The sequence below is a fragment of the Eriocheir sinensis genome, chromosome 44 (genome assembly GCF_024679095.1).
Source record: "Eriocheir sinensis breed Jianghai 21 chromosome 44, ASM2467909v1, whole genome shotgun sequence".
Taxonomy (NCBI): domain Eukaryota; kingdom Metazoa; phylum Arthropoda; class Malacostraca; order Decapoda; family Varunidae; genus Eriocheir; species Eriocheir sinensis.
The window spans coordinates 2,724,177-2,749,504 of NC_066552.1; the positions used below are offsets into that span (position 1 = coordinate 2,724,177).

Sequence of the window (25,328 nt, forward strand, 5' to 3'; positions counted from 1 at the left end):
TGTTCTCCTCTTCCTCCTCCTCGTCTCCTGTTCCCTCTCCTTTTGTTCTTTTCCTCCTTCCTCTCCTCTATTTTTCTTTTTCGTGTCTTTTTTTCTCTCTCCCCTTTTTCGCGTTTCTCTCCCTCTCTCCTTCTCGTCCATCATCTTTTGTTCTCCTCCTCCTCCTCCTCGTCTCCTGTTCTTTTTCCTTTTGTTCTTTTCCTCCTCCCTCTCCTCTATTTTTCTTTCTCGTGTCCTTTCTTCTCTCTCCCCTTTTTTGCTTTCCTCTCCCTCTTTATTTCTTTTCCATCATCTTTTGTTCTCCTCTTCCTCCTCCTCGTCACCTGTTCCCTATCCTTTTGTTCTTTTCCTCCTCACTGTTCCCTATTCTTCTTTTTTATCCTTCTTCTCTCTCCCTTTTTTTTGCTTTTCTCTCCCTCTCTCCTTCTCTTCCATCGTCTTTTGTTCTCCTCTTCCTCCTCCTCGTCTCCTGTTCCCTCTCCTTTTGTTCTTTTCCTCCTCACTCTCCTCTATTTTTCTTTCCTCTGGTTTTCTCCTCCACCTCCTTCTATCACTTTTTTTCTTTTCTTTCCTGTCCATTTCTTTCCTTTTCATCTTTCTTTCTTTTCCGTAACCCTTTCCCTTCTTGTCCTGTTATTTTCCCTTTCCTTCTATCATATTTTCTCTTCTCCCTCCCTTTCTTTTTCTCCTTTCCCTCCCTCCACCCCTCTTCTTCGCCTCTCTCCTTTTCCCTTCATATCTTCATCCATCCCTTATCCCTTCATCATTGCCTCCTTTCCCTCTTCCCTCTTTACCTCTCTATCGTTCCTTCTTCCTTTCATACTTCCTTCTACTCTCCCTCCCTCCTTCCCTTCCTCCCTCCCTTCCTCCAGACAATGACCAATGGCTCGCGTCTCTCCATCAGTCTCAATTTTCCTCTTGGTTTCCTCCCTCAGTGGAGAGAAAGGAAGGAGGAAAGGACACAGTAATCGCCCTTCCTCCATACCTCCTTTCCTTCTCTCCTTTCCTCCATTTCTCCTTTCTTCCTTTCCTTCTCCTCTTCCTGTCCTTCGTCTTCATTCCACGGACGAGGATATAGAGAGAACGAGATTTTCTTATTTTCTTTATTCCTGTTTCCTTATCTACTTTTTTTGTTTCATTTTCTTAGGAGGGAGAGAAAGAACATTTTTTTTCTGATCCTCTTTTCATTCTTTCATTTTCTTCTTTGTCTTCTTACTAAGGGAAAAGGGAGAGAATGAACAGTGATTTCCTTTCTTTTTTTATTCCTTTCTTTATATCGTTTTGTTTTCCTTTCTTTTCCTATGTTTTTCTTTTATCCGTATTTCTGTTTTTTCCTTTTTCTTCCGCTGTTTCACTTTCATCATTTTGTTCCCTTCCTCTACCCTCGTCTTTCTTGTTTTTTCTCTATCCCTCTTTTTCTTCTTGTTTTTATATTACTCAGAGCTCGACATCCGTATTGTTTTTATCCTTTCTTGTTTTCCATTTCAAATCTCTCTTTTTGTTTCCTTCCTCTACCCTCAGCTTTCTATTTTTTTCTATACTTCCTCACTCATTACTCAGGTTGACATCCATCTTTACTTTCCTATCTACTTTCTTTCTACCTTTCAACTTATTCAAATTTTTCCCCTTTCTTCTTTTTTTCATTTCAGATCTCCCTTTTTGTTTCCTTCCTCTACCCTCAGCTTTCTATTTTTTTCTATACTTCCTCACTCATTACTCAGCGTTTCATCCATCTTTATTTTCCTATCTACTTTCTTTCTACCTTTCAACTTATTAAAATTTTTCCCCTTTCTTCTTTTTTTCATTTCAGATCTCCCTTTTTGTTTCCTTCCTCTACCCTCAGCTTTCTATTTTTTTCTATAAATCCTCACTCATTACTCAGCGTTTCATCCATCTCTATTTTCCTATCTACTTTCTTTCTACCTTTCAACTTATTCAAATTTTTCCCCTTTCTTCTTTTTTTCATTTCAGATCTCCCTTTTTGTTTCCTTCCTCTACCCTCAGCTTTCTATTTTTTTCTATACTTCCTCACTCATTACTCAGCGTTTCATCCATCTCTATTTTCCTAACTACTCTCTTTCTACCTTTTAACTTCCTCAATTTTTTTCCCTTTCTATTTTTTTCATTTCAAATCTCTCTTTTTGTTCCTTTCCTCTACCTTCACCTTCCTATTTTTACTATACCTCCATCTTCACTTTCCTAACTACTTTCTTTCTACCTTAACTTCCTCAACTTTTTTCCCTTTTCTTCTTTTTCCATTTCAAATCTTTCTCTGTTCCTTTCCTCTACCTTCGCCTTCCTATTTTTACTATACCTCCATCTTCACTTTCCTAACTACTTTCTTTCTACCTTAACTTCCTCAACTTTTTTCCCTTTTCTTCTTTTTCCATTTCAAATCTTTCTCTGTTCCTTTCCTCTACCTTCGCCTTCCTATTTTTACTATACCTCCATCTTCACTTTCCTAACTACTTTCTTTCTACCTTAACTTCCTCAACTTTTTTCCCTTTTCTTCTTTTTCCATTTCAAATCTTTCTCTGTTCCTTTCCTCTACCTTCACTCAGGTCCATCTCTACATCTATCTTTACTTTCCTAACCCCTTTCTTTCTACCTCAACCTCCTCAACTTTTTTTCCCCTTTTCTCACCCTATCCATCACGTAGGCATCCAAACTTCTTTCAATATATCAACAACAACAACTTTCCCTCACCTTTTTTTATATATATTTTTTAGCATTTTTTTTACTTCCTTTCAATATTTTCTGTTTTTTTTCTTTCGTGGTTTCCAGTTAATTTCTTTCAATAATAATAAGTTCCTTCTACTTCTTATATCTTTATCGTTGATTTCTTTTAACTTTTCTATTTCCTTTTTTCTTTTTTTTTTCTTTCATGGTTCTCAGTTCACTTCCTTCAATAATAACAAATTCCTCATACCTCTTTCCTCTTTATCTTATTTCTTTTAACATTTCTACTTTTCTTTAGTTTTTTCCTTCTTAGTTTTTTCCTTTTTCGTTTTTTCTTCATTTCTACGCCCTATATACTTTTTTTTCTTCTTATTTCTTCAATGGTTCACTGTTAGCTTCTTTCAATATAAAATAAAACTCCTTTACTAATTCTGTATCTTATTTCCTTTGACATTTCTACTTCTTTTTTTAATCTTTTCTTTTTTCTTTCATAATTTCCAGTTTTTTTAGCTTTCTTTTTTCCTACATTATTTTCAGCTCCTTTTTCCTAACATTCTATATTTTCTAACCTTTCCTCTTCTTTCCTGATTCTTAGTTAATCTCTTTCTTTCTTTCTTTCTTTCTTTCTTTCTTTCTTTCTTTCTTTCTTTCTTTCTTTCTTTCTTCCTTTCAAACAAAATTCCTTCCTCTCCTCTATTTTTCTTTTTCGTGTCCTTTTTTCTTTCTCCCTTTCTCTCTCTCTCTCTCTCTCTCTCTCTCTCTCTCTCTCTCTCTCTCTCTCTCTCTCTCTCTCTCTCTCTCTCTCTCTCTCTCTCTCTCTCTCTCTCTCTCTCTCTCTCTCTCTCTCACGCAAGAATGCCCACCAAGAGACAGTTGACAGCACACAAAAAAAAGAATGTGTGTGTGTGTGTGTGTGTGTGTGTGTGTGTGTGTGTGTGTGTGTGTGTGTAAGGAAAAAGTATTCCAGAGAAGCTGTCAGGACTCAAGTATGTTTCCCGAATAGAAGGGAGGAGGAGGAGGAGGAGGAGGAGGAGGAGGAGGAGGAGGAGGGAATCATCTTGAGAGGAGGAGGAGGAGGAGGAAAGAGGAGGAAGAAACGGAGAGAAAGGCGAGAGGGAAGTGTCAAAATGAAAGAAAGAAAAAAAAGACGGCCATTAAGAGAGAGAGAGAGAGAGAGAGAGAGAGAGAGAGAGAAATAAAGAGAGAGAATAAAGATAAAAATAAAGAGAATACCCACTGAGCCACAATACACAACCCCTCCCCCTTTCCCCCCCTCCCCCCCCACCCTCACACCTGGCGGTCTAATCACAGCATACCTGAGCTCTCGCGGGAAAGGTATGAAAGGTACGCCTAAAAAAAGTGAGAGTGAGAATGAGAGAGAGAGAGAGAGAGTGAGGGAGGAAGGGAGAGAGCGCGCACTTTGGAATTTACTCTCTCATTCTAAAATAGTTGGCCCATTATCATTCGACAGAAAATGGAAAATTATTTATGTCCCCCCTCCCCGCCGCCCTCCAGACAGATGAAAGAAAACGGTAATTCGCGCTTCCTAACGTAGAAAATGGGATGAGGTTGTGTGTGAATGAGTTAATAAAGGAGAGGATGGGAGACTGTTGTGGACGGTGTGTTTGTGGGTATTGGTATTATTATTGTTGTTGTTGTTGTTGTTGTTGTTGTTGTTGTTGTTGTTGTTGTTGTTGTTGTTGTTGTTGTTGTTGTTGTTGTTGTTGTTGTTGTTGTTGTTGTTGTTGTTGTTGTTGTTGTTGTTGTTGTTGTTGTTGTTGTTGTTGTTGTTGTTGTTGTTGTTGTTGTTTCCACTATTTTAGTTAGTTTTCAATGACTTGCTCTTACTAATTCATTCCTGCTCCCAGTCAGTCAGTCAGTCAGTCAGCCAGTCAGTCAGTCAGTCAGAGTCAGTCAGTCAGTCAGTCAGTCAGTCAGTCAGTCAGTCAGTCAGTCACTCACTCACTCACTCACTCACCCACTCACTCACTCACTCACACACACACACACACACACACACACACACACACACACACACACACACACACACACACACACACACCTTAACCTTATACTTTTCCCTCCTTCCCTCCCTCCCTCTTTCCCTACTTCCCTCCTTCCTTCCCTCCATCCCTCCATCCTTCCCTTTCTCAGTGCGTCAGGTCAACCCCTTTTCCTCCCCCATTTCTCCATCACTCACCCTTCTATTAGTACCCATCCCTCCCCCGTCTGTCCCCCCATCCCCCACGGCACCCACAGCTTCACACAGTGCCAAACAAGGCCACCAAATGCACATGCGTGGCTGTCTGGCTCTGGGTCTCCGCTCAGCTGGTTGGCACTCTCGCTTCGACCGTGGGAGGAGGCGGACGTGTCACCCTCTGGCTCTAACTCCGCTCTCCTCGCTCCGACCCTCTCGCTCGCTTCATCTCACCTGGCTTTTGCACCTGCCCCGTGATACCTGTGTGCTTAAGGTGTTATACAGGATTGTTTTTACTTTATTAATACGTGACGTGATTGTTTTTTTGTTTACTTTTTATTGGGTGTTTTGTGTTGCGAGTGTTAGTATGAAAAGGTGTGTGGATATTTGAAACTTATGCACCCGATATCTTACCTGGCTTGCTTACGTACCTGTGTGATGAAGTGGTTCTTTAGGGTTGGGTTTTGTTTATCAGTGCGTGGTGTGTGTCTTTTTATCTCCTGTTTTGTTTGTGTGTTAGTTTTTCGGGTGTTGATATGAACTTACACCTGTCATATATTACCCGCCTTGCTTACCTCCCCAGTGATACCTGTGATTAAGGTGTTATTTGAGGTTATTTTATCCTTATTAATACATGGTTTCTATTTATTTGGTGTCGATTTTGTTGGGTGTTCTGTTTTTCGAGTGTTGATAGGGACAGGTGTAACTAATTGGAACTTATACACCTGTCACATACCTGTCTTACGTACCGGTGTGATTAAGAAATTGTTCAGGGTTGGTTTTCCTTTATCATTGCGTAGCGAATCTAATTTTATCTCTAGTTTATTTGTTTTAGTTTCGTGAGTGTTGAATATGGAAAGGTATGACAATTCTGAACTGTTCCACCTGTCACGATACCTGTCCGTACACCTGTCACATACCTGGCTTACGTACCTGTGTGATTAAGAAACTGTTCAGGGTTGGTTTTCCTTTTTATAATTGCGTAGGGAATCTATATCTCTTAATATATTGGTTTTAGTTTTGCAAGTGTTAAATATACAGGTGTGACAATTCTGAACTTTTCCACCTGTCACCTTACCTGTCCTCCGTCCTTACCTGCTCAGTGCTCACCTGTGTAATTAGAGAAAGTGCTTATGTGGGAGTATTACTAGAAAACTGATTATGTGAAAGTATTAGTTTATTTTTATCTCTCTGTTGCGTTTTCCTCTATCTGTTTCATTACTTTTTTTTTCTCTCTGTCTGTTTCGAGTGATTATGGTGGAGGAGGTGATGATTCTTAGCGTTTTTCTCTTGTTTGTTGTTTGTTTGTTTATTTTTGTGGCTGCGTCGTTGTTTATTTGTTTATTTGTTTTTTGTTTTGATTTCTAAGTGTTTTGTTTTATTACTTTTTTCTGTTTGCTCCGAGAGATTATAAATGGAGGAAATGATGATTCTTAGCGTTTTTCTTTTGTTTGTTTGTTTATTTTTGTGGCTGCGTTGTTGTTTATTTCTTCATTTGATTATTGTTTTGATTTCTAAGTGTTTTGTTTTATTACTTCTTTGTCTGTCTGTTTCGAGAGATTATAAACGGAGGAAGTGATGATTCTTAGCGTTTGTTTTTTGTTTATTTATTTTTGTTGTTTTCGTCATTGTTTATTTCTTTATTTGATTATTGTTTTGATTTCTAAGTGTTTTGTTTTATTACTTCTTTGTTTGTCTGTTTCGAGATATTATAAACGGAGGAAGTGATGATTATTAGCGTTTTTCTTTTGTTTGTTTGTTTATTTTTGTGGCTGTGTTGTTGTTTATTTCTTTACTTGATTATTGTTTTGGATTTTGAGTGTGTTGTTTCATTACTTTTTTTCTGTCTGTTTGTTTCGAGAGATTATAAACGGAGGAAGTGATGATTAATAGCGTTTGAGTATCGTTTATTTATTCACTTTTGTGGCTGCGTCGTTGTTTATTTGTTTATTTAGTTTTGTTTTGGATTTCTAAGTGTGTTGTTTTATTTTTTTCTGTCTGTCTGCTCCGAGAGATTATAATGGAGGAAGTGACGATTCTTAGCGTTTTTTTATTTATTAATTTTTGTTGCTGGGTTTCTGTTTCTTTCTTTCTTTATTAATTGATTTGGTTTCCGAGTGTACATTAACAACTTGAACACCCGTCATTTTACCTAAATCTCATACCTGTTCTTCAATTAGACAAAGTGGTATTGAGGGTAATTTTTCATATCGTAGCTCGTGTTTACCTTTTTATTTAATTTCTTTTTTTTTTCGTTTCCGTGTGACAAAATTGATAAGTGTGAGTCATTGAAACCTACGCACCTGTTATCCTCTCACCTGCCTTCCTTACCTGCCCTTCAATTAGACAAAGTTATAATCAAGGTATTTTTATCTCGTAGCATCTCCGTTTACCTTCTTAATTCGACTTTTTTTTTTCGTTTCCGTGTGACAAAATTGATAAGTGTGAATAATTGAAACCTACACACCTGTTACCTTCTCACCTGCCTTCCTTACCTGCCGTTCAATTAGACAAAGTTATAATCAAGGTACTTTTATTTCGTAGCGCCTCTGCTTACCTTCTTAATTCGACTTTTTTTTTTTCGTTTCCGAGTGACAAAATTGATGTGTGAATAATTGAAATCTACACACCTGTTACCTTCTCACCTGCCTTCCTTACCTGCCCTTCCATTAGACAAAGTGATTATCAAGGTACTTTTATTTCGTAGCGCCTCTTTTTACCTTTTTTTTTATTTCATTCCTTTATTTTGTTTTTTTCGTTTCCGAGTGACAAAATTGATGTGTGACTAATTGTAACATACGCACCTGTTATCTTCTCACCGCCTGCCTTACCTGCCCTTTAATTAGACAAAGTGATAATCAAGGTACTTCTACTCATTTCGTAACGTCTCACTTATTTTTTTTTCCGTTTCCGAGTGATAAAATTGATAACTGTAAATAATAGAAATATGAATACCTTATCTTCTCACCTGCATTCTCTTACCTGTCCAGTGATCAAGACTTAATTAGACAAAGTGATAAAATTATGGCACGCTTTTTTTATTTTGTTGTGTCTCTGTTTACTTCTTTATTTGATTAGTGTTTTGGTTTACGAGTGATGAATTGGGAAGGTGTGAATAATAGAAATTTAAACATCTATTATCTTCCTACCTGTCTTTCCTACCTGAGAAGTGATTTAGAGAAAGTAATTATTTCGAGTTAATTTTGATTGTATTTTATTTTTGCGGCAAAGGAAAAACAAGACGAGGACGAAACTAATTATGAACTAAAAAACACCCCCACCTTGCAACACTTCATTAGAAAGGAAGACGGAGGGATACATTAAAAGACGGTGATTATCAATTAGCTAAGTTTTTTTTCATTATTTGTTTTATTTTTTGTTTGTGTTTCGAGTGTTATACCTGACAGGTGTGTTTGTACGAGGCTTGCACACCTGTCATTTTAGTTGTTGTTTATACTGGACAGGTGAACACACGACGAATATTCAGTAATTATTATATATTGATCATTAACTTTTATGATTTTGGAATGTAAATGCGTACAGGTGTGTTGATGCGGAAATCGTGCACCTGTCCACTTACCTGCGTTGTCATTACCTTCGCACAAACATTTTTAAAGGAACAGGTAAAAAAAACGCATACAGGTGTGTTTATACGGAATTTGTGGACCTGTACCATTACCTGCGTTGTCATTACATTTACAGAAACATTTTTCAAGGCGCAGGTAAAAAAACCCGCATACAGGTGTGTTTATACTGATGTTCTTCACCCGTCTTTTTACCTGAGTTGTGATTGATCCTTCATTAACTTTTTTTGATGCTAGAATGTAAGTGTAAATTCTCCTTCCCTTCCCTCCCTTTCTCTTTTCCATTCTTACTTTCCCTTATCCCTCTTTCCCTTCTTATCCCTTTCCATCCTCTCTTTCTTCTTTTTTCCTTCCCTATCTTCTTCCATTTCTGTTTAATCCTTCATTCATTTTTTTTATACTAGAATGTAAATGTAAATTCTCTTTCCCTTTCCTTCCTTTCTCTTTTCCATCCTTACTCTCCTTTGCCTCTTCTTTCGCGACCTATCCCTTACCCTCCTTTCTTTCCCCTTCCTTTCGTTCTTTCCTTTTCGTTTCCTTCCCTTCTCTCCCTTCCTCTTTTCCATTCTTACTCTCCATCATCCCCTGTTTCCCTTCCTATCCCTTATCATCCTTTCTTTCTCCTCTCTTTCCTTCGTTCTTTCCTTTTCGTTTCCTTCCCTTCTCTCCCTTTCTCTTTTCCATTCTAACTTTCCATTATATATCCCATTCTTTCCCTTCCTATACCTTACCATCCTCTCTTTCTTCTCTCTTTCTTCCGTTCTTTCCTTTTCGCTTCCTTCCCTTCTCTCCCTTCCTCTTTTCCATTCTCACTTTCCATTATCCCCTGTTTCCCTTCCTATCCCTTACCATCCTTTCTTCCTCCTTTCTTTCTTCGGGTCTTTCCTTTCCGCTTCCTTCCCTTCTCCCCTTTCCTCTTTTCCATTCTTACTCCCTATCATCCCCTCTTTCCCTTCCTATCCCTTACCATCCTCTCTTTCTCCTTTTTTCCTTCCCTACCTTCTCCCATTTCTTTTCCTCTTCGCTTCCTTCCTTTCCCTCCTTCACACACACATTTAAAAAGGAGAAACTAAAAACAAAGCCACAAAAACAACAGACAAAATCTCTCGATCCGATACCGACCTCTCTCTTGGCCACTCGCCTATTTTTTTTTTTTATAGGGGCAGTGGTTAGCGGTTTTTTTTTTCCTCTCGTGCTTTTTTATTGTCCCTTGAACCGCTTCCTTTACCGTAAAAAAAGAAAGACGGAAAGGCAGTGTGAAAAGTGACCACCGGCGGAGGCGAGGGAAGAGGAAGGAGAAGAAGAAGAAGAAAAAAAAAAAAAACAGGGCTGCACTTTTACTTTCGACAGGATGCAAAAAAACTCACTTCGTTCTCCTGATTAGTTGACTTCTTCCCCAGTGACCTGACCTGACCTGACCTGACCTGATGCAGGGGAATGCGAGGGAAGAGGAAGGAGAAGTAGAAAACAAAACAAAAAAACAGACAAACAGGAGGACCCCAAAAAACTCACTTCCTTCTCTTTATTAGTTGACTTCTTCCCTAGTGACCTGACCTGACCTGACCTGACCTGACCTGACCTCGACTCTCCAGATCTTAGAATGACCTCAGACCCTTGTAAAGCCTACCTCACCATCTCTCATTTTTTGTGTTTCCTTATTTTCCATTTCTTTAACTCCCATTTTTTTCTCTTCCTCCTTTCCTTCTTCCCTCCATTTTTCTCCTTCATCCTCTTTTTCACTTTTCCTTTCCTTCTTTTCTTTTCCTTTCCATTACTTTATCCTCCGTTTTCTTCTTCCTTTCCTTCTTCTACTTCATCCTCTCTTTTCCCTCTTTTTCTTTCCTTCTTTTCCTGATCTTCTGGTCTCCTTTCCTTCCCATTACTTTATTCTCCTTTCTTTTCCTTTTTTTCCTTCTTCCCTCCCTTATTTTCCTTCATCCTTTCTTTCCCCTCTTTTCCTTTCCTTCTTTTCCTGTTCTCCTTGTCTTTTCCTTTCCATTACTTTATCCATCATTCTCTTCCTTCTTTTCCTTTTTCCCTCCCTTATTTTCCTTCATCCTCTCTTTCCCCTCTTTTCCTTTCCTTCTTTTCCTTTTCTCTTTGTCTTTTCCTTTTCACTACTTTATCCTTCATTCTCTTCCTTCTTTTTTTCTTCCTTCCCTTCTTGTCCTTCATCCTCTCTTTCCCCTCTTTTCCTTTCCTTCTTTTCCTGATCTTCTTGTCTCCTTTCCTTCCCATTACTTTATCCTCCTTTCTCTCCCTCCTTTATCTTCTCCCCTCCCTTATTTTCCTTCATCCTCTCTTTCACCTATTTTCCTTTCCTTCTTTTCCTTTTCTCTTTGTCTTTTCCTTTTCACTCTTTATCCTTCATTCTCTTCCTTCTTTTTCCTCTCCTCTTTTCCTTCTCTTTTTCCTCCTCTTTCTTCCTTTCCTTCGTCTCTCCTCTTCTCCTTTCTTCTTCTCCCCTCTTTTCTCCCCTCCCTTATCTTCTCCCCTCTTTTGTTTCTTTTCCTTTTTTTTCCTTTCTTCTTTCCTTTCTCTTCTCTTCTCCTTTTCTCCCCCCATTTCCTTCTTCCTCCATCTTTATCTTCATTTTTTTTTGTTTATTTTTATTCTTCTGCTTTGACTCCCATTACTTATTTTACTATCTCATTATTTTTTATTTCAATTTTTACTCTCTTATTTTCTTTTATATTCGTCTTTTTCCTCCTCTCCTTCTTTATGTGCTTTTCCTCCTTTCATTTCTTGTTCCATTTTCTCGTATCTCTCTTCCTCTCTTCCATTTTATCATTCATTATTTTCTTTTTCCTTCATTTATCCGCTCTTTTCTGCTTCCTTGTTTTCTCTCCTTCATTTATTTTTTCTCCTCTTTTTTTATCCCTCCTGTTACTCACTCCCTCTTTCCCTTCATTTTCCCTCATTTCTTTTTCCTTATTTTTTCACTTTTTTCCTTCCCCGTCATAAATTCATCCTCCTCTTTCTTTCTTCCTCCTTTCAACCTTTCCATCATATTCTCTTTCCGTTCTATTCCCCTTGTTTATTTTCCTTCTTTCCTTTCCCCTTGTTTCCTTTCCTTCTCTTATCTCTTTCCTTCTTCCCTTCTAAGTTTTTCCATTTCCTCCCTTTATCATTCTCCTTTCCTCCTACCTTCCTTTCTTTCCTTCCCTTCAATCTATTTTTCTCCTCCTCTCTTTTCATTCTCTCAGTCTTCTCTTCTTTTTCTCCAAGTTTCTCCATTCCCAATCTTTATCATCCTCTTTTCCCCCTCCCTTCCTTCCTTCCGTCCAGCCGTCTTGTTACCTATTCCCCCTTTTCCTTCTTTCCTATCGTTTTCTTTTTTCGTTCCTTCTCTTTCCCTTTCCCTCCCTGTTCCAAGTTTTTCCATTCCCTCCTTTCCTCCTTCCTTCCTTTCTATCCTTCCTGTCCCTCATCTCTTCTCTTCCCTTCGTTTCCTCTCCTCTTTTCGTTCCCGTCCCTTTTCAATTCCCTTCTTCCTCCAAGTTTCTCCATTCCCTCCTTTCTTCCTTTCTATCCTTCCTGTTCCTCATCTCTTTCCTTTCTATTCCCTTCGTTTCCTCTCCTTTTCTTTTCCTCTCCTCTTTTCGTTCCCTTCCCTTTTCCCTTCCCTTCTTCCTCTCCAAGTTTCTCCATTCCCTTCCTTTATCCTCCCCCTTCCTTCCTTCATTCCTTCATTCATTCCAGCCTTACGTGGGTCTCATCCCTTCCTTCCCTTCTCTCATTTCCTTTCCTTCTCTTCATCCCATTTCTTTCTTCCTCTCCAAGTTTCTCCATTCCCTCCTCTATCCTCCTCCTTCCGTCCTTCATTCATTCCAGCCTTCCGTGCGTCGGGGATCGCTGATAATGTTTTTTGAGCGGTGAGTCTTTTTTTTTGGACCCCGTGGCGTGACCTCCGACTTGCTAATAAGGGCGGGCGGCGGGGGAGGTGTGGGCGACGCGTAACACTGGGCGAGCCAATAACAGGGCTGCCAACATTACTGCTTTCTGTTTTTGTTTTGGTTCAGACAGGGCTACCAACATTACTGCTCTCTGTTTTTGTTTTGGTCCAGTCTTCTCGCTTGGGTACTTGTTTGCTCTCTCTGTTTGTTTTGGTTTCAGACAGGGCTTTGTTTTGGTTCAGACAGGGCTACCAACATTACTGCTCTCTGTTTTTGTTTTGGTCCAGTCTTCTCGCTTGGGTACTTGTTTGCTTTCTTGCTTGCTTGCTTGCTTGCCACCTTCTTTATCTTGCTTGTCCACTGTCTTTCTTTCTTCCTTCTTGCCTTTCATTCTTCGTTTGCTTTTTCCTTCTCTGCTTTCTTTCTTTCTTCTTTCTTTCCTCCCGCCCTCATTCAGTCGCTTCATTCATTTCTATTTTACATTCATGGTCTTTTAGTTTCTCGTTCTCCTTCCTTCTCTTTCCGTTTTTATGTCTTTCTGGCTCCCTTCTTTCTTTCCTCTCGTCCTCTTTCAGTTGCTTCATTCATTTCTATTTTTCATTCATGGCCTCTTAGTTTCTCGGTCTCCTTCCTTCTCTTTCCGGTTTTTATATCTTTCTGGTTCCGTTCTTCCTTTCCTCTCTCATCTTCTTCATCCTTTTTATGACATCTTTCTTCTTTCTCTTTATTTTTTCACCCAGTTACTTTCTTCCTTCCTCTTTTCATTCATCTTTTTAATCCATATCTTCTTACTTTTTTTTTTCATCGCAAAGGAGACAACTCAAGGGCAAAAAACAAAAAACAAACAAACAAACAAACAAAAAAATACACGAAACAATAATAAAAAAGGCCGCTACTCACTGCTCCTAATATACTTACTTCCTCATATCTCTTCTTTCTATTTCTTTATATATATATATATATATATATATATATATATATATATATATATATATATATATATATATATATATATATATATATATATATATATATATATATATATATATATATATATATATATATATATCTATATCTTTCTCATCCCCTTTCTCCTTTTCCATCCCTTCCCTTTCTTTTCTATTTTGTACTCCTTTTAATTAACTGCCTTATTCCTTCCTCCTTTTCTCCTTTTTATCTTTCCTTTTCATCCCTTTCCTCTCACCTTTCTCCTTTCCCTTCCCTCTCACCTTTCTCCTTTCCCTTCCTTCTCTTCCTTTTCCATTTTGTACTCCTTTTTAACTGCCTTATTCCTTCCTCCTTTCCTTCTTCTTATCTTTCCTTTTCATCCCTTTCCTCTAACCTTTCTCCTTTCCCTTCCCTCTCACTTTTCTCCTTTCCTTTCCCTCTCTTTCTTTTCCATTTTGTACTCCTTTTAAATTAACTACCTTATTCCTTCCTCCTTTCCTTCTTCTTATCTTTCCTTTTCATCCCTTTCCTCTAACCTTTCTCCTTTCCCTTCCCTCTCACTTTTCTCCTTTCCCTTCCCTCTCTTTCTTTTCCATTTTGTACTCCTTTTAAATTAACTACCTTATTCCTTCCTCCTTTCCTTCTTCTTATCTTTCCTTTTCATCCCTTTCCTCTAACCTTTCTACTTTCCCTTTCCTCTCCGCGCCACCACCTTCCCGGCTTACCTGTTCACCTGTTTTACCTCACTTTCACTATTAAGGGGGTAGCAGCTTAGCACCTCACCTGTCCCTATCTGCTAATGGCTTGTTTGTGGGAGCGAAGCTTTAACGACACGCAAGACACACCTGTATTTTTTTTTTACTTGTGTGCGTGTGCGTGTGTGTGTGTGTGGGGGGGGGGGTGAGTAGGTGTTTTTCTTCTCCTTTTTCTCTTTCTCTTTGTTTCTATAGCTATGTTTTTTTTTTTTTTTTTTTTGTGTGTGTGTGTGTGTGTTTGTCTTCCTTTCTTTCCTTTTTTATTTCTTTTTCTTTCTTTCGTTTATTTATTCACTCTTTCTCTTTTATTTTTCTTTGTATCTTTCTTTCTTTTTTCCATTCTTTCTCTTTACTCCATTCATTCATTCTTTCCTTTCTTTCTTTCTTTCTTTCTTTCCTACTTTCTGTCTGTCTGTATTCGTGAGTCATTAAGTATTTATTATTTGCTCGTGTATCAGCAGAGCAGTTGTTTGTGCTTTTGTTTGCATTTGTTTGTTACTGTTGTTGTTGTTATTGTTGTTGTTGTTGAGTCTATTGTTGTTGTTGTTGGTGGTGGTTCTATTGTTCAGTTATTGTTCTTTTTTTTTCATCTGTGGCGGGTTATCAACTAATGGACGAGTTAGTAATTGTTTTGATGTTATTATTATTGTTATTATTATTGTTACTATTGCTACTACTACTACTACTACTACTACTACTACTACTACTACTACTACTTCTCTTACTACTACTACTACTACTACTACTACTACTACTTCTGCTACCACTACTATTTCTACTACTACTACTACTACTACTTCTACTACTACTACTACTACTACTACTACTACTACTGCAATTACTGTGATCAATGTTGCTATATATTGTAATTATATTCGCACTTTTCCTTCTCTTTATCTATTTATCCTGTCGTAAGTTTATTTTCATTTTTTTGTTTATCGGTGCTAAGATTTTTTTCTCCTCCATTCAGTTTTAATTTCTCATCATTTCCTCTTTTTTATTCTTTCCTATCGTTTTTCACACCTCACACTTTTTCTTCTGTTTATTTATTTTTCATTCAAACTCGTCTGTTACACTATTTTTAGTGTTATTACAAGATTTACTTAATATATTTTCTTTCTTAAGTCTTCATATATTTTTATTATCACTTTTGAGATTATTTGGGCATTTTTTGAACACATTTTTCACTCCGAACACCTCAGTAAATTTATCTTAGCGCTTTTGACATTATTTGGGCATTTTTTGAACACTTTTTTTCACTCCTAATACCTCAGTAAATTTCTCCTAACACCTTTGACATTACATGAATATTTTCTTGTACTTTTTTTCACTCTTTAAGTCTCAGTACTCTTTCATTAGGACTTAACATTATATCAACATTTGTTATATATTTTTTCACTCAACCGTAGTAATTTTTCTGAACACTTTATCATTATTTGGACATTTTCTTAACAATTTTAACACGTTCCAGCTGTTTATATTGTTATTAGCTCTTTTAACATTATTTCATTATTATATTCTTTATCCATTCAAAGATGTTCACACCTAAGTTACTTTATCATAATTGTTTTTTACATTATTTCAACATTTTCTTGATTTTTTTTCATTTAGTAATTTTTTTCACAGCCGTTTTAACATTATTTCAACATTTTCTCGATTTGACCTTGCTTTTAACCTCTTTTGTTTCTTTTTACAGCCAGTAGCGGCTTTTTTTATTATTGTTTTCTTTTTTTTTTCACTCAGTCCTCAGTAATTTTCTGTTATCACCTTTTTATAATTTTTTCAACATATCCTTAACAATTTTTTCTCCAGCAGCTTTTTACATTTCTATTATCATTTCTAACATTATTTCAACATCTTCTTAGCCGGTTTTTTTCACTTTTAACAACCCAGTAATTTTTTCTCATCACTTCTAACATTATTCCAACGCTTCCTTAACTCTTTCCAACACCTTCTTCTACCTCAAATTGTTATTATCCCTTTCAACCTTATTTCAACATTATTTCTTACTCATTCCTACTCTTTAACACCGTCGTAAATTTTTCTTAGCGATGTTAACAATTATTTTTAACATTTCCTTCATGATTTTTAACTTAATCCTTCGTAACTTTTTTTCACAGGCGTTCTAACATTATTTCAACATCTTAACTATTCTTTTTTCACTCGGTCCTCAGTAATTTTCTCTTATCCCCTTTTTTATAATTTTTTTCAGCATTTCCCTCATAACTTTTAACTTAACCCTTCGTAATTTTTTTCACAGGCGTTCTAACATTATTTCAACATCTTAACTATTTTTTTTAACTCAGTCCTCAGTAATTTTCTCTTATGACCTTTTTTTTATATATTTTTTTCAACATTTCCTTAACAATTTTTCCGGCACTCTCCAGCAGCTTTTTACATTTCTATTATCATTTCTAACATTATTTCAACATCGTAACTATTTTTTTTCACTCAGCCCTCAGTAATTTTCTCGTATCACCTTTTTATAATTTCTTTAACATTTCCTTAACAATTTTTCCTGCACTCTCCAGCAGTTTTTTTTTTTACATTTCTATTATCATTTCTAACATTATTTCAACATCGTAACTATTTTTTTTTCACTCAGCCCTCAGTAATTTTCTCGTACCACCTTTTTATATTTTTTTCAACATTTCCAACAATTTTTCCGGCACTCTCCAGCAGCACCTTACACTTCCATGACTTATCGCCGCGTTCATTCGCCCAAACGCCAAGCAGCGGTATTACATTCGCCCCACAATTTCGCGCTCCACTCCGAAACAATTATTCTGATGCCGGAACACTCTTTAGAACGCTCCCTCCCCTTTTTCCTTGCCTCATTATCTTCCATTTTCTCCTTTGACTAATTCAGACTCTTTTTCACGGTACTTCCACGCGTCTCCTACACACCTCTGACCTTACCTGACCTTACCTTACCTTGCCTGGCCTTAATTGACCTTACCTGACCTTACCTAACTTAACTTGACCTTACCTGACTTTACCTGACCTTACTTGACCTTCCATGACCTTACCTGACCTTAGATGACCTCGCCGTGTGCTCCCGTGCAGCGGTAATTGCAGGTGACAAGCGAGCAGATGAGGACGACGGCCAAGGTGCGAAATTCAGCCTTATCGATGCATAATTCTAACGTGCAGGGAAGGAAGGATGAAGGAACGGAAATTAAGCAAGAAGAGAGGAAGGAAGAGACTGTGAATTGCTTGCTTGAAGGTATGAAAAGAATATGAAGTTAAAATAAAGAAAGGAAGGGTGGAAGGAAGGATGGAAGAGAGGAAAGGAAGTAAAAAGAGAAAAGGAAGAAACTGAATTGCATGGTTGAAGACAATAAAGAAGAAAATAAAGCTGAAAGAATGAAGGAAGGAAGAAAGTAAAAATAAAGGAAGGAAGGGTGGAAGGAAGGATAGAAAAGAGGAAATGAAGTAAAAAGAGAAAAGGAAGAAACTGAAATGCTTGGTTGAAGACATAAAAAAAAATATTGAGCTGAAAAAAGGAAGGTAGGAAGTAAAACTAAACTGTGAAATGACTGATTTGAAGATAAAAGGAAAATAAATAAAGATGAAAGGAAGGAGTGAAGGAAGAAGCCTTAAAGCGAAGGATGAAATTATGAGAGAAAGGAAACTGAAAAAAATAATTAACTAAAAACTATAAAATCCTAGACTAAAAAAGGATGAAAAAAAGACGAGGAAATTAATTAAAACATGAAATCACAAAACGGAAGGTGGAAGAAATGATTTAAGAAAAGAGAAAATTAAGACAGAGTAAGAAAAAAAAACATGGCAGTGTTTGACTTAATAAAAAAATGAAAAACTGGAAAAGACGGAATAGCAGATTGAAAGAAAAAAATGAGAATTAGAAAAAAAGAAAAGAAAAGAATGAAAAATTATAACACGAAACTTTTTTTTATTATGACAACAAAGAAAAAGGGTAAAAGAAAATGAAAAAAAAATTGGATTGGACGGAAGGATAGAACCAAAAAAATAAAGGAAAACACGAAGAAAAAAGAATCGCTTGAGTGAAGGAAAAGAGGAAAAAGGAGGAAAAGTAAAAAGGAAGGAAAGGCAAGTCAAGAAAGGAGGACATAAAATAGAAAAGATCTCTAAAATAGCTGATTGGAGGAAGGGCGGAAGGAAGGAAGGAAGGAAGGAAGGGAGAAAAATGAAGGGAGGAAAAAAAGGAGAAAGGATGAAGAAAGGAAGTGTTTTTAATAAGTACGAAGGAAATATAGTGGTAAAAAAATGAGAACAGATGATTGAGGGCAGCAAAGGTAAAGAAGAAAAAGGAAGGAGGAAGAAAAGAAAAAGAATGAAGAAAGGAAGTGTTTTTTTTTAATCGGTACGAAGGAAATATAGTTGTAAAAAATAAGAACAAATAATTGAGATAAGAAAGAGTAAAGAAGAAAAAGGAAGGAGGGAAAAAGGAGAAAGAATGAAGAAGGGAAGTTTTTAATAAGTAAGAAGAAAATGAAATACATAAAAAAATAGCGGTGAACAAATAATTAAGGGAAGGAATAAATAAAATAATAGAAAGAAAGAAAGAAAAGGGAAGGAAGTGAATTTTTGCATCAGGAAGAAAAGCGTAAAACAAAAAAAGTAAAGAAAAAAAAAAACATAATTGACGAAAAAAGTAAGAAAAGTAAGCAAATAAGTAAAGTTGGGAGCATGCACTACAACGACTCGTGGCCTCGGTGCTCATCTCCGCCGCCTAACCCCTTGAACCTGTGCTGGTAAGAAAAAGAAAAGGAAAACGAAAGAAAAATAAAATGGGAGTTTTTTCTCATAAGGTGACAAGGGTGACGTGCGGGAGGAGGGAGAAGCTGAGGTGAAGTGAACTGGAAAATCTTTAGGGTGACGCGGAGAGGGCTGTGGGCGGGTGAGGTGGTGGTGGTGGTGGAGGTGGTGGAAAGGGAATGACAGTGGTGGTAGAGGTGGTGGTGGAATGAAGGGGATTGTGTTGTTGTTGTTGGTGGAGAGAGGGAGTGACTATGGTGGTGGTGGAAAGAGGGTGAGAGTGGTGGTGGTGGAGGAGGTGGAGAGAAGGAATGACAGTGGTGGTAGTGGTGGTAATGGTGGAATGAAGATAGTGGTGTTGTTGTTGGTAGTGAAGAGAGGTAGTGACTGTGATGGTGGTGGTGGAGGTGCGTGTGGTGCTGGTGTTGGTGGAATGACAGTGGTGGTAGAGGTGGTAGTGGTGGAATGAAGATGATAGTGGTGTTGTTGTTGGTGGTGGAGGTGGAGAGAGGGAGTGACTGTGGTGATGGTGGTGGAGGTGCGTGTGGTGTTTGTGTTGGTGAAATGACAGTGATGGTGGAGGTGGTAGTGGTGGAATGAAGATGATAGTGGTGTTGTTGTTGGTGGTGGAGAGAGGGAGTGACTTAGGTAGTGGTGGTGGTGGTGGAGGAGGAGGTTAAGAGGGAATAGAATGACAGGTGTTGGAATTAAGATGATAGTGGGGGTGTTGTTGATGGTGGAGAGAAGAGGTGGGGGTGTCGGTGCTATAGAGAGTGAAAATAGTGGTGGTGGTGGTGGTGGTGGTAGTGAAGAGGGTGATGCATATTAAACGAAGGGAAAGGAAGCGAAGCGTGTACATAAACTTATTTTGTATTTGACAGCTGCATAATAATGACTAGTACTTTTTTTCTCATCGTATTAACATGTGAAATCTGAAGAGTAATTTGCGTCGAGTTTTACATTTACTCTTAATAATGAACAACGAATGAGAAAACGAGGACATGAAAACGCAAGCTCGGTTATGTTATTAGAATCCAAAATATCTGCTCTTTGTTCCTCTGTCTCTGCTTCTGTGGCGATGTCTAGTGAAATACGAAGAGTAATGAGCGTAGATTCTTACATTAACACTTAGCAACAATAAATATGAGGAGAAAGAGAAACAGAGACAGAAAAAATGGGCCTGGTTATTTTATTAGCATCTATAAACTGACTTGTCTCTGTTCCTCTTTTCCCCCTACTGTGTTTGTCTAGTGAAATACGAAGAGTAATGAGCGTAGATTCTTACATTAACACTTGGCAACAATAAATAACTGAGGAGAAAGAGAAACAGAGACAGGAAAAATGGGCCTGGTTATTTTATTAGCAACTATAAACTGACTTGTCTCTTCCTATTTCCCTCCTGCTGTGTTTGTCTAGTGAAATGTGAAGAGTAGTATACCTAGATTTTTACACTAACACTTGGCACAATAAATATCTGAGGAGGAAGAGAAACAGAGACAGGAAAAACAGGCCTGATTATTTTATTAGCATCTATAAACTGGCTTGTCTCTGTTCCTTTTTCCCTCCTGCTGTGTTTGTATTGTGAAATGTGAAGAGTAATGTACCTAGATTTTTACATTTACGCTCAGCAACAATAACCAACTGAAGAGAAAGAGAAACAGAGGCAGAAAAAAAACAGGACTGAATGTTATACTGGCATTCGTAAACTAAAATTCTAATCTCTTTTCCCTCTTTTTGTGACAAGTTCTACTGGTGATCTCCTAGCCTTCTTAACTGACTCTTGGTCATCCTCTCTTAGCCGTTTCGGTGAAACTTTTGCTATTGCGCTGGACATATCAAAAGCTTTTGATAGGGTCTGGCACAAATCTTTGCTTTCCAAACTACCCTCCTACGGTTTCTATCCTTCTCTCTGTACCTTTATCTCCAGTTTCCTTTCTGACCGTTCTATTTCTGCCGTGGTAGACGGTCACTGTTCTTCCCCTAAATCTATTAACAGTGGTGTCCCACAGGGTTCTGTCCTATCTCCCACTCTTTTTCTGTTGTTCATTGATGATCTTTCCAAAACGAACTGTCCTATCCATTCCTACGCCGATGATTCCACTCTGCATTACTCAACTTCTTTTAATAGAAGGCCCACCCTTCAGGAACTTAACGACTCAAGGCTGGAGGCTGCAGAACGCTTAGTCTCAGACCTTACTATTATTTCCGATTGGGACAAGAAGAACCTGGTGTCCTTCAACGCCTCAAAAACACAGTTTCTCCGCCTATCCACTCGACACAATCTTCCAAACAACTATCCCCTATTCTTTGACAACACCCAGCTATCACCTTCCTCAACACTAAACATCCTCGGTCTATCCTTAACTCAAAATCTCAACTGGAAACTTCATATATCATATCTTACTAAATCAGCTTCCTCGAGGCTGGGCGTTCTGTACCGTCTCCGCCAGTTCTTCTCCCCTGCACAGTTGCTGTCCATATACAGGGGCCTTGTCCGCCCTCGTATGGAGTATGCATCTCATGTGTGGGGGGGCTCCACTCACACAGCTCTTCTGGACAGAGTGGAGGCTAAGGCTCTTCGTCTCACCAGCTCTCCTCCTCATACTGATAGTCTTCTACCTCTTAAATTCCGCCGCAATGTTGCCTCTCTTTCTATCTTCTATCGATATTTCCACGCTGACTGCTCTTCTGAACTTGCTAACTGCATGCCTCCCCCCCTCCCGCGGCCCCGCTGCACTCGACTTTCTACTCATGCTCATCCCTATACTGTCCAAACCCCTTATGCAAGAGTTAACCAGCATCTTCACTCTTTCATCCCTCACGCTGGTAAACTCTGGAACAATCTTCCTTCATCTGTATTTCCTCCTGCCTACGACTTGAACTCTTTCAAGAGGAGGGTATCAGGACACCTCTCCTCCTGTATTTGATCTTCCTTTCGGCCACCTCTTTTGTTTTACTTTAGGAGCAGCGAGTAGCGGGCTTTTTTTTTATTATTGTTTTCTTTTTTTGTGTGCCCTTGAGCTGCCTCCTTTGTTGTAAAAAAAAAAGAAAAAAAAAAGTGAAATCTGACAAGTAATAAGCGTAGACTTTTACATACACTTCAGACAACAACAAATAACATAGAGGATGATAGACAGACAGGAAAAAGAGGCCTGGATATCATATTAACCTTTGTAAGCTGATCTCTCTCTTCCGTTTTCTTTTTGTAACTATGTGTAGTGAAATGTTAAGAGAGATAAGCGTGGATTTCAAACACAAAAAGTAACAAAGAAGAAAGAGAAAGGCACACAGGAAAAAGAGGCCTGGATATCATATTAACCTTTGTAAGCCGATCTCTTCCTTTCTCTTTTTGTAATGATGTGCAGTGAAATGTTAAGAGAGATAAGCGTAGATTTTACATACACTTCAAACACAATAAGTAACAAAGAAGAAAGAGAAAGACAGACTAGGAAAAAAGACACCTGGATATCATATTAACCTTTGTAAACTGAACTCTCTCTTCCTTTCCCTTCTCTGTGTGTAGTGAAATGTGAAGAGCAATATACGTAGATTTCCATGTACCTGACGCCACCTGTGAAGAACGGAGGAGAAAGTTGTGAAATCTAAAGGGTAATACACGTAAAATCGTACATATCCTCTTAGCATATATAACGGAGGAGATAGAGATAGGAAAAGCAGACGTGTATGTTATATTGCCTAATCTGCTCTCTTCCTCTGCCTCTTTGTGTGTCGAGTAGTGAAATAGGGACAGTAATACACGTAGAGTTTTACCTGTACTCTTAACATTTATGAGTAAGGGAAGAGGAAGAGGGGACAGGAAGTACAAGACTGGTCGCTGCATTTTCGTTCTTGTAACTTCATCTTCTCTCTTCCTCTCTACTCTTCCGTGACGGGTTAGTGAAATGTGAAAAGAAATAGACGTAGATTTATAAAGAACGTCATCAAATATGCGTAAATAACAGGATAAATAGTTAGAGAGATAGACAGATAGATTAAGAAATAGATAGATAAAGAAATTAGTGAGATATAGAGAGATTGAGAGACATTGAAAGAGAGACAGACACACAGACACAGACAGACAGAGAGAGGAAAAGCAAGACTGGTTGTTGTATTGACACGCGCTGACTGATCTACAATGTATTCCTTTCTCTCTTGCCTCGGCGCTGCGTTGTGAAATCTGAGGAGTAATAGATCTGTGCTCGTAACGCATATTAAACAACAGAAGAGAAAGAGAGAAGGGCGGAGAAAGGAAAACTGATTGGTATTGTCACACATAAACTGATCTGCATTTTTTTTCCATTTACATGCTCTCTCTCTCTCTCTCTCTCTCTCTCTCTCTCTCTCTCTCTCTCTCTCTCTCTCTCTCTCTCTCTCTCTCTCTCTCTCTCTCTCTCTCTCTCTCTCTCTCTCTCTCTCTCTCTCTCTCGGTTACGATGTCTTGTGAAATATGGAAAGGAGGACACGTTTATACTTTTGACTAATGTAAATATTGGAAGTGAAAAAGAAATATGAAAAGCAGGACTGATTTTTTTTATCTTAACTAATTTGCTTTTTTTCATCTTTTCAACTTCTTTGACGTTGTGTTGTGATATATAGAAAATAATACACGTTACATTTTGCATTTATACTTTTGACTAATGTAAATATTGGAAGTGAAAGAGAAATATGAAAAGCGATACTGATTTTTTAACCTGTATCTAAACTAATTTGCTTTTTCTTCAACTTCTCTCCTGCAGTAACGTTGTGTTGTCAAATATAGAAAGTAATACGCGTTACATTTTGAATTTATACTTTTGAGGAATGGAAATATTGAAATGAAAGAGAAACAGGGATATTTTGCATCTGCTTTCATTCTTTGACGTTGTGTTGTGAAATATAGAAAGTAATACACGTTTTTGCATTCATACTCTTAACCAATGTCAATATAAGTGAAAGAGACAGAGGAAGCAAGACTGATTTTTTAACTTGTATCTAAACTAATTTCCTTTTTTTCCTTCTTTTCCCTTGTGCAGTGACCATGTGCGTTGCGAAAGAGGACGAGGGAAGGACAGATACAGACAACTTTGACGAGTTCTTGGAAGGTGAATGAATAAACGAAGAGTGAGTGAGGGAGGACAGGACAAAAAACAACAACGAACAAAAGGGCTCTCTGAAAACGATGAAACGAATGAAGACTGTGAAACTGAAACTGTGAAACTGAAACTGTGAAACTGAACGATCAACTGTTTTAAGATGAGGCGAGGACGGGAGTGGAGATAAAAGAAAAAAATAGTGATGTTTTCTGGAAGCCGAGACTCGCTTTGGTGTAGAAAAAACTGAATGGAAAAACGGTGCCTGGGATTTGTGAAAGAAAAAAAGGAGATGAAATAAGAGAAGGAAAAAACAAAAACACTGCATTCCATTTTTGCTGATGGTGAAAAACACGAAACTGAGAAAGAGATGTTACAAGAAAAGAATAGATAAAGAATCAATGACAAAAAAAAATGCGAAACTGAGATAGAAAATGGTGCAAGAAAATATTTAAACCTATACATATATTTTCGCTGACGGAGAGAAATGCAAAACTGAAAAAGAAAGTGATACAAGGAAGGAACATTTAAACAGTGACTATAAAAAATGAAAAAGTGAGAGAGAAACAGACGCAAGAAAAGAACATCTAGACATTTAAATCGTTGACAATAAATGTGAAACTGAGGAAGAAATTACACAAGATAAAAACAGTTACACAATCATTGACAATTAAAAGAAAATGTGGAACTAAAAAGGCAAATAATACAAGTGAACAACTTCTGAATAACCACAAAAAAAAAAAAACATACGAAAGTGAGAAAGAAAATGGAACAAGAAAAGAAGAGTTAAACAATCATTGACACTACAGTAAAACAAAACGAAAAACAAAGAAACACAAAACACGTCTGAACACGAACCAAACGCGTAGAAAACCGGATCACAACACGTACGAAAAGTGCAAAAAAAGTGAACGTTAGTGAAGTGAAGAAGTGTAACCCAACTAACCACTTCAAACTAACAAAACAAAACAAAAACAACAAGTAAAAGAGGAGACGGGATAGGGACTTGAGAGGGAGAGAGAGAGAGACAGAGAAGAAAAAAAGTGCCTCCCTCCCCTACCACCTCCCTCCTCCCCCTCCCCCCTCACGCCCCCTCACCATGACGTCTCTCCCCGCCCCCCTCACTGTCACCAGCCTCCTCGCCGCCCTCATCCTCGGCCACGCCCCCGTCCTCGGTGAGTACAAATAGTTGTCCTTTTACTCATCATAATTTTACGGTTTTTGTCCTCTTTTTTTTCCTTCTTCGCTGTTTTATCTCAGTCTCCTCCACCTCCTCCTTTTCTCTTTTGTTTACTTTCTCATTTTTTTCCTGTTTTCCTGTTCCTTTCACTATTCTTTTTTTTTATTTTTCCTCCTCCATCCTGCTCCTATTTCTCGTCCTCCTTCGTCCCGGCTTCGTCTCCTCTCTCCATCTTTTCTTCTTCCTCCTCCTCTTCCTCCTTTGATTACTATTATTA

At 37.9% G+C, this 25,328-nt stretch overlaps 1 protein-coding gene across 2 annotated transcripts in view; it reads left to right on the forward strand.

Annotated features, from left to right (window-relative positions):
* Window positions 1-25,328, forward strand: part of LOC126980286 (kin of IRRE-like protein 1) — a 138,240-nt gene that overhangs the window by 24,567 nt on the left and 88,345 nt on the right. The window contains exons 1-2 of one of the 2 annotated variants that reach the window (XM_050830002.1): window positions 5,013-5,150; window positions 23,815-25,046. In XM_050830002.1, coding sequence (XP_050685959.1) covers window positions 24,971-25,046 — 76 coding nt within the window. In that variant the 5' untranslated portion in view covers window positions 5,013-5,150; window positions 23,815-24,970. Of the gene's footprint in view, window positions 1-5,012; window positions 5,151-23,814; window positions 25,047-25,328 lie in introns of those variants that run through there. The other variant, XM_050830000.1, reaches the window with a different exon arrangement.